The 14,293-nt window shown below is 36.1% G+C and overlaps 1 protein-coding gene across 5 annotated transcripts in view; it reads left to right on the top strand.

Annotated features, from left to right (window-relative positions):
• CACNB2 (calcium voltage-gated channel auxiliary subunit beta 2) overlaps positions 1-14,293 on the top strand; it is a 329,662-nt gene that overhangs the window by 164,690 nt on the left and 150,679 nt on the right. The window contains exon 1 of one of the 5 annotated variants that reach the window (XM_019752075.3): positions 6,008-6,209. The exons of the other annotated variants lie outside the window; for them this stretch is intronic. Within the exon in view, the coding sequence (XP_019607634.1) occupies positions 6,159-6,209 (51 nt within the window). The 5' untranslated portion in view covers positions 6,008-6,158. Of the gene's footprint in view, positions 1-6,007; positions 6,210-14,293 lie in introns of those variants that run through there. 5 annotated transcript variants of the gene reach the window in all.

Here is a 14,293-nt window from a genome sequence, read left to right on the forward strand (position 1 = left end):
TCAACTACTACCAGAAATAATCAGCAGTTTTTCTTTTATAACTAATTCTGGAAAAGACATTGCATAATATAGAAAGAGAGTCTTGCTATGTTAAATGCAGGTTGCAAGTACCAAAAAATTACACACTTCGCCTTTCAGGGTCAAATTTACCATGGAACAGATCTATGGGAGGATAAAGAGGTCAAAGGAACCCCCCAAACACTCTCTCCTCCTGCTTTTCCTAGAATTGTTCCAAGCAGCAGCTTTGACGTAGGTAAAAATCACTGTGGTTTTTCACTAGCAACAACACTCAAGGCTGTTTTCCAGCGTCTTATCCAGTGATGGGGGACAGGGGACAGTGCAAGAGAGCGTCCCTTTCCATTCTTGCATTTGGTTGGTTGTGACATTTAAAATGAAAACAGTGCCTCAGAAAGGAAGTTGTTTAGCCAGTGTAAGTGCCTAACTAATGATAAAGCACAGAATATATAAGAAAAGACAGCTAGTCTATGGAGGAGAGAGGAGGGCAAAAGCTAACTGAGTTCTCTCCCCATTTTCACAGTGAGGAGAAATAAAAAGAGGCGGGGGCTTCATTTACTTGAGTGGTTCTGATCTATTAATAAATGAAGATTCTCCCCTTATCTGCAGCTAGATGAACTGAAGGCAGGGTTGACAGTGGGCTGCTTAGGGGAATAAAATCTAAAAAAATGAGGCAGAAAATTCAGTAGTACAACTATTTGGGTTAAATGGTAGAGCTTTGGGACAGAATTGCTTTCTTTGTTCTTTCCCATATTCTTCCCCATCAATAACCAGTAGTTCTGTTGGAATTGTTGTCACATGAAATTTCAAAACAATTAGTGACAAACATTAGGTGGAAAGAAAACCCGATTGTGGATGTGACTATTTTTGTTCTGTTTTAGGGTTTGTTGTTGTTGTTGTTGTTTTCTACTATGGTATTTGAAGTTGTTTTCTATTTTTATTTCTTGAGAAAACCATGTCTTTGGCTGTTGTTTATCAAAAAACACATGTAAGCCTTCAAGTGTACACACACGCTAGAGTTTTGTTTTACTGTAATGATTCATCATCTGGCTAATGCACGCCATAATCACCCATACTTGGACACGTATCATGGTCTTTTGTAATCAAAGACGACACTATTGATGGCATAAGCTCTCAACTGGGGTGTGATCACGGGAATTTTTTCACAATCCTTGCGGGGTAGATAAACAGTCTGGTCTTTGAAGTCTGGAGTGGCGGCTTGAAATATGTGACCTCCAAAATTCTGCATTTTTTTCTTCTTTTTTTGGTCTCCTGGCAGCATAACATATTTGTACTTTGGCTACCACCTCGTCATCCAGAAAGGTCTGCTGCTGTTTTAAAGTTTAAAACAACAAATGGGAAAGCCGCCTCCGATGGAGGGTTGAATATTGCTGAAGTGTTCTCCCTGCCTTCTGTTTATGGAGGCAGATAATACAATTCCGAATGCAAACAGAATGATAAAAACCCTTCTCTTGGCAGATTAGTGAGCATGCATCTTTAGTTATAAAAATAGCACTCCAGGAATTCTCTAGTTATAATGTCATTTTCATTACGCCTTTTTCACGGTCTAGCAAAGGCAATTTGGGGGTCGAGTGATGGTGCGGTAGAAGTGAACGGGAAACAAGCAAAGGCAAAATATTCTTGGTATGAATGCCAGTAGGGTACCGCAGAAACCTCAGGTTCTTCCATCTGAAATTTGACGCCGAGGTGCCCCACTGGTCTCTGCGGGCTCTTCGTACAGAGAATCACAGAATAACTAGACACTTGTCTGAGCTCCCAGAGGCTGCTCTGAGATCTTCCAAATTTACAGTGGTCTAGTTCTCCTGTCCCCTACCCCTTTGCTTCTCCAGTCCCCTCCCCTACTTTCAGATGACCTGAAGGAGATCTAGATATGATTTGAATTTCACGTTGTGTCATCTTAGGTTATCATTTAACTCATAGACACAGACAACAGTTTAGTGGTAACCAGAGGGTAAGGGGAGAGGGGGTGGTAGAAGAAGGTAAAGGGGGTCAAATATAGGGTGAGGGAAAGAGAACTGACTCTGGGTGGTGCACACACGATGTGATATATTGATGATGTATTATAGAACTATACACTTGAAACCCCTATGTAACTTTACTAATCAATGTCACTCCAATAAATTTAATAAATATTTTTAAAAATAACTTCACATCGATAGCCTTGACATATAGGCCACCGCTGGATGACTCTTTGTGGTGGGGGCTGTCCTGTATGATGTAGGGTGCTGAGATGCATCTGTGATCTCTACACACTACATGCCAGTAAATCACCTGCCCCGTGCCGTGTGGCAATCATAAATGTCTCTAGATATTGCTAAATGTCCCCTGGGGGTAAAATCACACCCAGTTGAAAACCACTTCGTTATAGTATGGAAAACGAACATTTATTTCGCATCTCTGATGTGTCAGATGTGGACTATATGTTCTGTGTAATCCTGACAATTATCCTTGAAAGTCTTATTCCCTTTTTATAGATTAGGAACCTGAGGGACGGCAAGAATAAGTGTTGTTGTTTTCTGTTTTGTTTTTGGTTCTCCCTTTATTTTGGAATACTCAACAACAAACATGCATTCTAAACAGAGAAGTTATCTTATACCTAGGAAAAACAGAAAATATGTTATTTTTAATATATTTATTTCCTAATATGGCTGTGTATTTTAGACATTCCCTAAGTTATAAACATCTAACTTGAAAAGCCAAAAATAAATAAATAGTCACTATTAGATATTGATGTACTCTTCCCTTTTCTATTCCCTTAACACAGAAAGTAATGAAATTTTCTTGGATTTGTCATTTCTTTTGGTTTCTGGCATGATAAACTATCTCATATCTCAAATTCATCATTTCCTTTCTGGCATTATTCCCATGTATGTACTTCAATTATTCCCTTTCCTGTTCTTACTCTCAATAGTCCCTTCGTCATTGATGCCTGCACTTCTTCCTTAATTTCTCTTTTTCAGTTTTTTTCTTTATGGTCTTCCCAGGGACCTCAAGAAGATATCATTCAATCCCACATGAAAGCAAGAAAAAAATGTATGAAAGGAATGACATGCCTGTAATAAGAAAATACTGTTTTTAGTGTTTGAGACTTTATAAGAGTTTGGAAAGGCTTTGAAATTCCTATGTCTTCCATTCAGAATTTCCATCCTTATCCTTTTCTTCAAACCTCAGTTGTTTTTTTCTTGACTGAAATCAACATTACTTAACATTTTTCCATTGTAAATATATTTTAGTGCCATTATAAATTAATGTGGACTAGATTTGGAAAGCTAGTAATCATATATGTCAATGTCAGAAAAGAAACTATGTTTCAAATTAAAAACTGGTGTCCACGTATAATTTTTCAAAAATTTCAGAACATTTCTTTCAAATAAATATAGAATAAATATGTGCTAAAGATTTTTTAAAATTCATTGAGGGGAACCAGCAGTATGGTAATGCCAGTTTTAAAGATTATGAGACAGACATAAGTATGTATAGTCATTGAAAGAAAGAATACTGGGCTAGGATTGTTAAATTAGAGCCAAAACTGTTTATCACATAAAACAATAATTTTGGGGGTGACTTTTTATATAAGACAGAAATCATTAGCATTTCTGCCAGATGAATTCATTCCTACTGGTCAAATTCATTTGCATTTATGTCAGTTTTCTACAAGTTCCTCTTTCCCCTCACAGAGATGTAAAATACCCTAATCCATAGTAAATAGTGAGTTAAACAAAGATTTCTAATTTCCCTTGAAAATTAGATAATCCTTGGTTACCTGTTAGATACTTACAAAAACTTTTTTTGAGGTTGAAAGGTAATATAAACCTATTATAGAAAGTTCAAAAAACAATTTAAAAAAGAGAGAGAGAAAAAGCAAAACCCTTAAACCACTACACAGATGCGGCCACTATAAATAAGATTCATGTTTCCTTAAAGTGTTTTTTTTTAATATTTTTAACAGTGGCGTCATTGTGGGGGAAAAAATTAGCAGGCTGCATTTTTCTTTTTTACTTACTGCCATCTATCTTATCTATTTTATTATATAATGAAAGTGTCCCATAAACATTTTAATGCCTATGTAATGAATGGTCATTTTTTGTATCATGATTCTTTTCACTATTTTTCCTAATTCTAAAATTATTTATTTATTATGAATAAACAATTCACTTAGTTATTATGAATTTTTTCAGAATACAGAAAGCATAGATAGTAATGTAATGACCAGTGGTGTAGGTACGACCCAGTTTAAGAAATAAGATATCACTCAGAGTTGTTGCCTCCCCCCCCCATTAACCCTTTCCAATCATATTCCTGTCCAGATGGAAACATTACCCTGCATTTGGTACTCGTTTTCATATTTATCTTTATACTTGTACCACCTACATAAAGTACATAGTATTTTTGCATATTGTCAAACTTTATACAAATTGTGTCATAGATTCTTAAGGTTCTGCAATTTTTTTGTACCTACACAATGTAGAGAATTATCCATGAACATAGTTGACTTATCAACCATGTACTGTTGTTGCTGAAAAGTGTCTCCAACTTAGTTTATCCACTTCCCTGTCAATATTCATTGAGGTGGTTTCCAATTGTTTTACTATACTGTCCCAGTGTTGCTAGGGACATTCTGTACCTATGCCTCCTGTGTACTCACAGGAGGGTTTTCCTGAGTTATATATTGAGGAATGGGAGGCCAAGCAAAGGGTACGCTCATCTCTAACTTCACCACGCCCTGCTAACTCTCCAACGCAGTCGTACCAATTTATACTCCCACCAACAATGCATGAAAGTCTAGTTGCTCTACATTAGGAGTCAGCAAACTTTTTTCTGTGAAGGACCAAACAGGAAATAATTAAGCCTTGGAGACCTACGCGGTCTCTGTCACAACTACTCAACTCTGCTGTTCTAGCAAAAAAGTAGCCATAGATGACTCATAAATGAAGGAGCATGACTGTGTCCTAGTAAACATTTACTTAAGGGCACTGACATTTGAAATTCATGTGATAATCTTCATGTGTCACCAAATACAGTTCTTCTTTTGATTCCCCCCCGCCCCCCAACCATTTAAAAATGTAAAACACATTCTTAGCTTGCAGGTTGTACAAAACCGATGGCTGGCTAGATTTGGCCTGTGGGCCAGACTTTGCCAACCTCTGCTTGACAGACTCACCGAGATCTGCTATTTTCATAAACGTTTCCACTCTACTGGGTGTGAAATGGTATATTGTAATTTTGATTTCTATTTCCGATTGGTACTGCATTAGTCAAGCATTTCATCATAATTATTGGCCGCTAGGATTTTCTTTGATGATTTACCTATTCATGTTTGTTTATTTTTCCTTATCCTTTTAGATCGTGGGTCTTTTATTTATTGACTTAATAGGAGTTATTTCTGTTTTGTGGCTCATAATCCTTTGTTATATGCTTTGAAATGTTCCCAGAATATTGTGGTTATCATTTCACTTTTTAACGGTATCATGATGAAAAGAAGTTTTGCATTAAAATGAAACTTATTTAAGTGGTACTCATTTGACCATGTGAAAAAATGTTGTATTTTTCATATACATTGTGAAAGGTGACCACAAGAGAAAGATTATCACTTTCTAGTAGGTAAAAAGGAAATATTTCTACTTTGGGTGGGAGTAGAAGAATGCTCTCACTTTTATCCCAGACTTGTTTTCAGTCCAGTGGTTTCCTTGAATGCTAGCTAGCAGTTTGTCAGTTGTGCGACCTGTCGTTCTGCAGTGAAGAACGTATCTTTAAGCACTGGCTGTGCATCTGATATAAATAAAACGTTACTCTGCTTGCACAAGTGTGCAGGCTTCCCTCTTCCAAGTCTGCGAACGTCATTCAGAGTAGAAAAAGACCCTCCCACTTGGCGTTTGTTGATTGTCTTTGATGGGCTCCTCTGCCCGCCCACGTGGTTCTGGGACAGAGAGAGCTTTTGTAATCAGGAGAACTTTAGAAAGTCACACTGGCTACGACTACACACCCCAAGCCATCCAGGGAAAGACAAGCAGTTGCTATGCTGGTCAGCAAAGCAAGACTTGGCTGCCTTGAGCTTTTTTACTGAGTTCTTCCTCCTGTGAAGGTTGCTCCCTCTGGCGAGCTGGGCCCACGTGGACCTGGGCATGCTTGAAAGCCGCCTCATGTCTCCTCGAACTAAGAGCCTCATTCCTGCGGTAAGCATACGGGCAAGGAGGCAGGCCAGCCCCACGAGTTGGTTTAAGGAAAACAGGAATGGACTGAATTGTTAATGAACTGAGCTAAAATCACATCAGTTGCTTCACTTTCTGAAAGTTTTACTTATCTTGCCAGAACTGTTGTCATTCACAGTGTTATTAGGTAAATGTCTAGGTGGTTTAAGCAAGTAAAACTGTATCTCTGGTTTTAAACTGTATCTTACTGTGATCAATGTAGTATCTGGAGAGAGAGAGGGAGATAGCAGACAGAGAGTAGAAATGAAAATGCTTTTTCCAGCTGTAGGCAGTCACTTGTTGCTTTGTGGGTCAAGCTGACAGCCTCACCACTGAGCTTGTTTCTAAGACCTTTTTAATGTAAATTAGGGTGATTTGACTTCCTGTGTTACTGCGAATTAAGATTTGATTTATCACATTAAAATTTTTTTTGAGTTTAATGAAATACAGAAATGGAAATCTAATGTTTAAAATACTGATGCACAGAGCTTTCCAGCACAATAAATAATTGGGTGTTTGGGTGTTTGGGTTTGGTTTAGAGCTTTTAAAGAAAAGATCATACTATCGGTGCCCTTCTTTGGAAGGAAGGCTTTGGAAAAAAATAATAATTCTAGGAACCAAATGTAAACCGTAGCCTATAAAAATCATAAGGTTAGAAACACCTGTGCTAATAGGACATAGAAATATTTTTAAATCAATAAAGTACAGCTCATTTGAAAAGGCTTTCCAAGCTAACTCTTTTGTTTCCAGTTGTTCCAACCTACACTAAATTTATTTTAACAGAAAAAAAAAATTGCTAAGAAATATCTGTATGTGGTAATCCTTTGCTCTGTGTTGTATCATATAGCACAATCAGTAAACTTCTATCACATTTCATTTTAAATTTTCTAAAAACAGAATTTTTCCTTTCTTGTGTTGGCCCCAATTAAATTTTGTATACCACAGTTGTATTTCTTTAGGCTCTGACCAGGCTGGCGATGTATACACTAATGAACAAGGATTTCTGGGTATTCAACATTTCACACAAATTTCTGGGCTTTTCAAATGCCACTCACCTTTAATTCAGAAATTGGTTTATACTTGTTTATTTGGAAGGACGTCTGGAATCATCACTTCCCATAAATTTGCCTGCTATCTAAGATCTAAGATCATTATCGGACACGCAATAGCTAGAAATCCTTTCTGCAGAAGAATTCCATTATGAAGTAGGCAAATGCATCATCCAAAACCCATATTGGCAAGTATCCAAATTGCCAAATACGTTCCACTGGTCATTTTGAATATTTTCAGCCATGAAATTGGGCACAAAAATGTCACTGTTATGTAATTAGAATGTCAGTCTATCTTATTCCAAAATAATTACTTTTGAAATAATTAATTTATCCTCCAGTTAATTTCAGTTCTGTTTTGAAGTATGGGAATCTACCCAGGGATGTTTATCCTTCTAAGCTACCTCCTCTATCTCAATCCTAGATTTGTATTTCCTGTGGCCTAGTCACTTCTCATTTTCACTAATATTTAATGTTTGATTAGGGCTGATAAGTGCATGGATTTTTGTTTTAATGGTTAAGGTTTAAAATAAGTCTCTATAGAGACTTTATTCTATTCCCATTTAACATTTTCATCTAGTATTCTCAAAGTTCCCCAATAATGACAGAGAATTTTCTTTCAATTTGGACAATAATATAAATGGAGAGAATTTTAAAAAATATGTATATATGTATATGGATGTATGTCTATGTATTATGAAATAACTTTTTAGAATGCTGAATAAACTATTAATATGTGATCTTCATTTTTCTTTTAGTCCAGTACAATTTCAATTTTTATGTCAGTTATACTTTTTAAAGTCACTACAAACCCCAAATGCATGAAAGCACATTTAGAAATCATACATTTTATTCTCATCTTGCATTAAAATGAAATTACTAAATCAATGCAATTTTTTTATAGATGATTACTTTTTCAGTGTCAAAGGCAAAAAAAAACACAAAACAAAACAAAACAAAAAAACCCAAAATGACTAGTGTCAAATACGCTTTTTACCTTTTTATGACTTCTGGTATTGTTACATTATAAGTTTCTAGAACATAGACTTTATGACTGCACTTGTGGGCCAATATCCTTAGACCAAGATGGCAACTCCCTCTAGCTCCTTTCCTCCAAACAAAAATGATCTTTCCAATTTATGCAGGTTTTTCTATTTATTTATTGTATTACCTATAATTTCAGGTGTTTTTTTTTGACTATGGTTAAAAGCAGAAAAAAACTGAAAAAATTATGGATCCAGTTAGACTTGACTTTGAATACTACACCAACACCTTACCAGCTGTGTGCTTTGGCAAGTTTCACCTTCTCTGAGGCTCGATTTCATCACTGTAAAATTAGGAATAATAACATCTATGTTTGAAGGTATTTGTGAGAATATTTCTCACAGTGCACATGGACTGCTTAGCACAGGACATACAGTGGAATCACATGCTTGCATTTTCTGCAATGACCAATAATGAAAGAACTTAGCTCTGAGATCCCAAACTGTGATATCCAGGAGAGGCAGCAAAGGAAAAGTTCTGAGTTGTTTTTTATTTACATATTGGACGAGAGATTAAAGTGAATAACTCCATGAATTGGGAGTCCTAATTGGGTATCCGTGGGCCCAATAAGAGAGGGCTGGAAGGGAAGGACAACTATATACCCTCTGAATGCAATACCCATCTATGTGTATATGAATATCATCTAGCTTCAGCAGTTTCTCAAAGTGGCCCTCGATTCCCAAATGGCAAAGCACCAGAACTCCTGAATGGGAATAACCCTGAGAGCACAAAAAAGATTATGGAGGTTAAATAAAGAAGTCTAGTAATTTTTGAATTATTATTCTTCCTTTTTGTTTACTTTTACATTGCCAAAGAAGTTGAGAAAAAAAAGAGAAAAGAAAAGAAAGTTAACATGTGGCTGTGTATTCCCATATATCATAAAAGAAATGATGGTCAAAAGCTACAGCTTTCCACATCACTTTTTAAAGTATAATTTCTATTAAATGGCACTGTTACAAAGGCCTGGCGGCTAATATACGTATACGGGGATGCCTTCAAGGATGCAAACAGAGATGCTGGCTTTATCAGCTGGAGATGCCACAGTGTTTGATGTCACCTTGCCCCATAAAACAGTTTGTGGGGAAAAAATTTGTGCAATCCCATTAGAGATTTAAATTTTATTTTTATTGTTAAAATTGAAAAAAAAAAAAACAACTTGAAAGAGAGCTTTACGTATCAAACTAGTTAATTAAAAGTTATTAGTATTAAATATAGAAGAAATATTAAAGGAACTATGTAGGAATACAACACAATTTTACCACTTTTGGTGAAATATTTTTATTCTGGCAAATTGCGTTCTAGTCTTTTTCCGCAAGACTACATATTTTTATAGTTGTAACTGTGGCATACAGAATATTCTGGATTCTGCCTTTTTCCTTCAACTATATTTTGAAATCAAACTTTTTAATCATAGAAGGATATAGCATTGTGTGGTTTACCATAGTTTGTTCAAATAAAATAATCATTTATTGTTAGACTTTTAGATAATTCCATAATTTTGTTTTTACAGATAAAGAGATCTGTCATAACAATTTTGAGCATATAGTTTTGGGCTCTGTTAAATAACTTCTTTGAGATACATTCTCAAATGTGGAATTATTTGCACAGTGAATGGGTTTGAATGTTCCTCTGTTTCTGGCTATAGCTTTTCATATCTTTTCGCAAAGTGATTATACCAGTTGACAGTGTCAGCATAATATTACTAATATGCTAATTTCATCACAATGCACCCCTCATTAGCTATTAATAATTACTTTAAAATGTAAGTAATTACACAACATTGCTTTAATTTCTGTTTAAAGTACTAGCAAAGGTGAACATTTATCTGAATATTTGTATATTCTTTTGTATCTCTGTGTAAATTATTTTATTAGATTTCCTGTGTTTAGATTCCAATGTTACTTACATTTGTTAGACACTAAAAGTAGCTCTTTACAGAATCAACTATTAGACAGTTTACCCCTATCTACTCCCAGTTATCAAAATATTTTCTTTCATAAAAATTGACCTTATACTGGGGGTGCCAAAAAAATGTATACAAGTGGACACTTTGGTCAACGTTGGCCAAGCAATAGTTCGCCATAATCTATTGCTTGGGCAGCGTTGACCAAAGTGTCCACTTGTATACATTTTTTTTGGATGGTAACCACTTTGAGCACCTCTTGTAATTGCAGAAGTGAAACATGACTTGTATTCATCTTCCATTATCGGTATATATTGAATAGTACAATTTTAATAGTTCTTTCGTTTCTTAAAATGTGTATACATTTATTTTGGCACCCTCGTATTTATATTGCTACACCATGCTGATATCACTAAAGGGCACTTTAGTGTGAGGCAATAGAGCTATTAGTTTGATTAGAAATCGACACTAGACCAGTCAGAAGATTAAGCCTTAATTTTGGAAAGTAGAACCAAAAGCTCTCAACTTTATTCAGATATCTAACTAATTTTCTGCAGAGAAGTAATAACTATGATAAAATAAGAAACAGACCATATCTGAATCAAGCTGTAGTTAACATGAGAAGTGTATTCTGTGTCACCTTTACGTGCATAGATTTTGCACTGTCAAGAAAAGCATGAACCAATAAATTGTCATGTTGTGTATTGATTCAGGGCTGTCGGAGCCCAGAAGAGACTAGGTTCCTGTGGGGCTCCCCCTTCCAGCCAGGGGGCCCATCTCCCCACTCTTCCTATAGGGTTGGGGAACTGAAATTTTTTATACTCTTTTGGTAGGGGGCCTTCTGTCATTTTTGAACTTAATGTACTATTATATCATTTATTAACCTTACAAACAGTACTAACTGCCTTTAAATCTTGGTCCAGTTGTATATTTTTGCTAACTGTCAATGGCATTTTAGGCATCAGAGAAGAGAAAAATCTGACATTTTAGAACATATCTAAGATCCTTGTATATACTACCAAGACATAAAGTAGATATGTCACAGTCCAGAAGGTTCTACACCCTCTGATTCAAGTGCCCCATTTACAAAGTCTAGTTTGTACCATCCTGGGTTACTAATCCTAGTTACACAGAAAAAAATGGCTTTGGTTTGAGAATGAGACAGGATGGACAGAGCTCACTGCACTGAAAGAAGAACAAGATTTTATTCTTGATTGTAGCTCTAGTTTCTTTGTTTGGGAGCAGTTGATCAACATCTCTAGGCTTGTTTTATTACCTATAAAATGAAAGTAATAATTCTTATTTCTCCGTTGCTCGATATGGGAGGTTCTAAAGGCCCACAGGGGGTAATAGAAAATACCGAAAGCATCTCAAAATAGCCATTTTAGATTTGTCTTTTTTAAAGCCCTAGTAATTGCTTGAAGAATTTACCTACAGTATTAAAATGTATTGCATTTTAAACCTCATATCTTGTTTCCTTCTTCTTCTCTCTCTCTCTCTCTCGCTCTCTCTCTCTCTTCCTTTTGGGCCTCTCCTATCTTGGCTCCAACACAGGAGATATTTTTACAGCATGAAACCTGATAAGCCTGAGAGCCTTCCTGTTGGATCCAAGTTTATGAGCAATTTTTGTGAGTTAGTTTAATAAGGTTTAATGTTCAATAAAAACACATGCTTAGAACTTCCCAAGGCTAAGTTCCACATCACCAGGTTTTGCATATCATCTACAGCTCAGATTCCAAGGCTTTTACATGCAAAAAGTACAATTATACTACTGACTTTCATATTTACCTATATAGTCACCTTTACTGATGCTTTTTATTTCTTAATGTAGATTTGAGTTACTGTTGAGAATTCATTCATTTCAGACTGAAGGTCTCCTTTCAATGTTTAGTGATGAATTTTTTGGTTTTGTTTATTAGGATGTGGCTTCGCTTTTGCTTCATTTATGAAGGTTAGTTTTGCTGGATATAGAAATTACGTTGATGGTTTTAATGAGAGATAAGCTGTTCATCTTACTCAGGATCGTTGTTTCTCTTTCTTCATTCAGGATGCTTTGTGTTGCTTTTCAGCAGTTTGATTTTGATGTTTCTAGGTGTCGATCTCTTTGAGTTTCTTGTGGGGAGCCATGGTTGCAGTTAACTTTAAAGCCTTAACAGAATGGCTCGGTTTATACTTAACCTATTTCCTCCCCCCTGAAGCAATTGTCTCTGCCTGCATCTGGAGAGTGCTTGCATGCTGCTCAGGAATGTGGTGGGAGTGGCCAGTTCCCAGAACAGAAGGCTGATGCCTATCAGGGCTATTGATAAGATAATTACATTTGGGAGTTTCAGTAAATTTTGTGTCTCCTGTGTTAAAGTTAAAGATTCACTGTTAACTAGGTAATGCATTTTTGTACTTGTTAAACTGCACGTCCACAGAAGGTATAAATTCTGGGGACAGAATAAACTCAGCGTCTCCAGGAACACTGGGGTCCGCGATCGCCATCATCAAAGTGTGAGTGCCTTCTTTCATTCCCACTCCCCTTGTCAGGAACCGTTCGACTCGTGGCGGCTGGCCCGCTACAGTTTCTCCCACTTAGATTTCACTGGATTTCTTGGATGTGTAGATTAATGTTTCCCTACAAATTTGGTAAGTTTTCTGCTATTATTTTTTAAAATATTCCTTTTCCCTCTCTATCTTCCATTGTGTATATGTTGGTATGCTTGATGGTATCCCACAGGTTTTGGGGTTCTATTCATTTTTCACTGGGCTTTCATAGTAGCTTGTGAATAATTAATGCCAATTTGATGTCTGAGTGTTTTTTAAAAGAAGCTTATATATGCATCTACATAGAGAAGTATGAAAAAGAAAGTACCTCGTGTTATTTGCAAAAATATTTATTACCTAGACATGGTATGTTTTGAGTACTCCCCAGGAGAAGTTAAATATGATCTCTGCTTTTGAAGAAATCACCATTTATTTAGATAACATAACAAGATAAAAATATGTATGCAACATTGCAAATATTGAGGAATAAAGAACCATGAATCTCTATACTCATAGGCAGCATAAATATTTAGAGAATCCTCAGGGTAAAAGATTGGTTGAAAGTTCAGAAGTTGTGGAATTCAGTTCAACTTAACAACAATTAAAAAATAGGTTTGTCAACTGTCTTTTTAATGTGTTTTACTTAAATTCTGTATGTTTTGCACTGTAGCTAGAGTTAGAGGTCCAAGATAACTACGTGGCTGAATTTGAGCTCAATAAAACTTTATATTTTAAACACATCTCCAAACTGTCCCTTCTTTTTTCTATTTCACATGAAGGATAGGAATTCATAGGCCATTGAAGGAGGTGTGAATAAAATTCAGGGTTCCCAGAAGAGCCATCACTTGATTACTTCTGTGTAGCTTTTGAGAGATGTGATGATGTAGCTGGAACAACTAATTGGTGGAGATGTTGAAAGTTGTTTGTTCAAAGAGACCCAAAAAGAACAGTTGTCACTGAACTTTAGGTTAATAAAGCTGCGTAAGCTAATAAGAAATAGTTTGTGTGATACTATATTGGCCCCTATTGCTGATACAGTATCTGTTTTGGGTTGACAAAATGTATATTTGTTGAATTTCTATAGCTGAGTGGGAGTGCCTGCCTTCTCTGGGACTATTTTTCAATCTAGCAGCATAAACCTAGCACCCATGATGCCATTAAAATTGAAGGCATCATGTTAAGTGAAATCAGCCAGTCACAAAAGGGCAAACACTTTATGATTCCATTTATATGAGGGACCTGGAAGAGGCAAGTCCATAGAGACAGAAAGGAGAATGGGGGTTGCCAGGGGCCAGGAAAGAGAAAAGAAATGGGGAGTTAGTGTTTAATGGGTACAGAGTTCCAGTTTGGGATGGTGAAAAATTTCTGGAGATGGATGGTAGTGATGGTTGCACAACAGTGCAAATGTACTTAGAGCCACTGAACTGTACATTTAAAACAGCTAAAATGGCAAATTTTATGTTATCTGTATTTTACCACAATTTTTAAAATGCAATTAAAAACAGTCCTTAGTAGGCATGTGCTTGTTTGCTACATGGGGCCTGATG

The sequence above is a fragment of the Rhinolophus sinicus genome, chromosome 1 (assembly GCF_057876585.1).
Source record: "Rhinolophus sinicus isolate RSI-liver-muscle chromosome 1, RSI-T2T, whole genome shotgun sequence".
Lineage (NCBI taxonomy): Eukaryota > Metazoa > Chordata > Mammalia > Chiroptera > Rhinolophidae > Rhinolophus > Rhinolophus sinicus.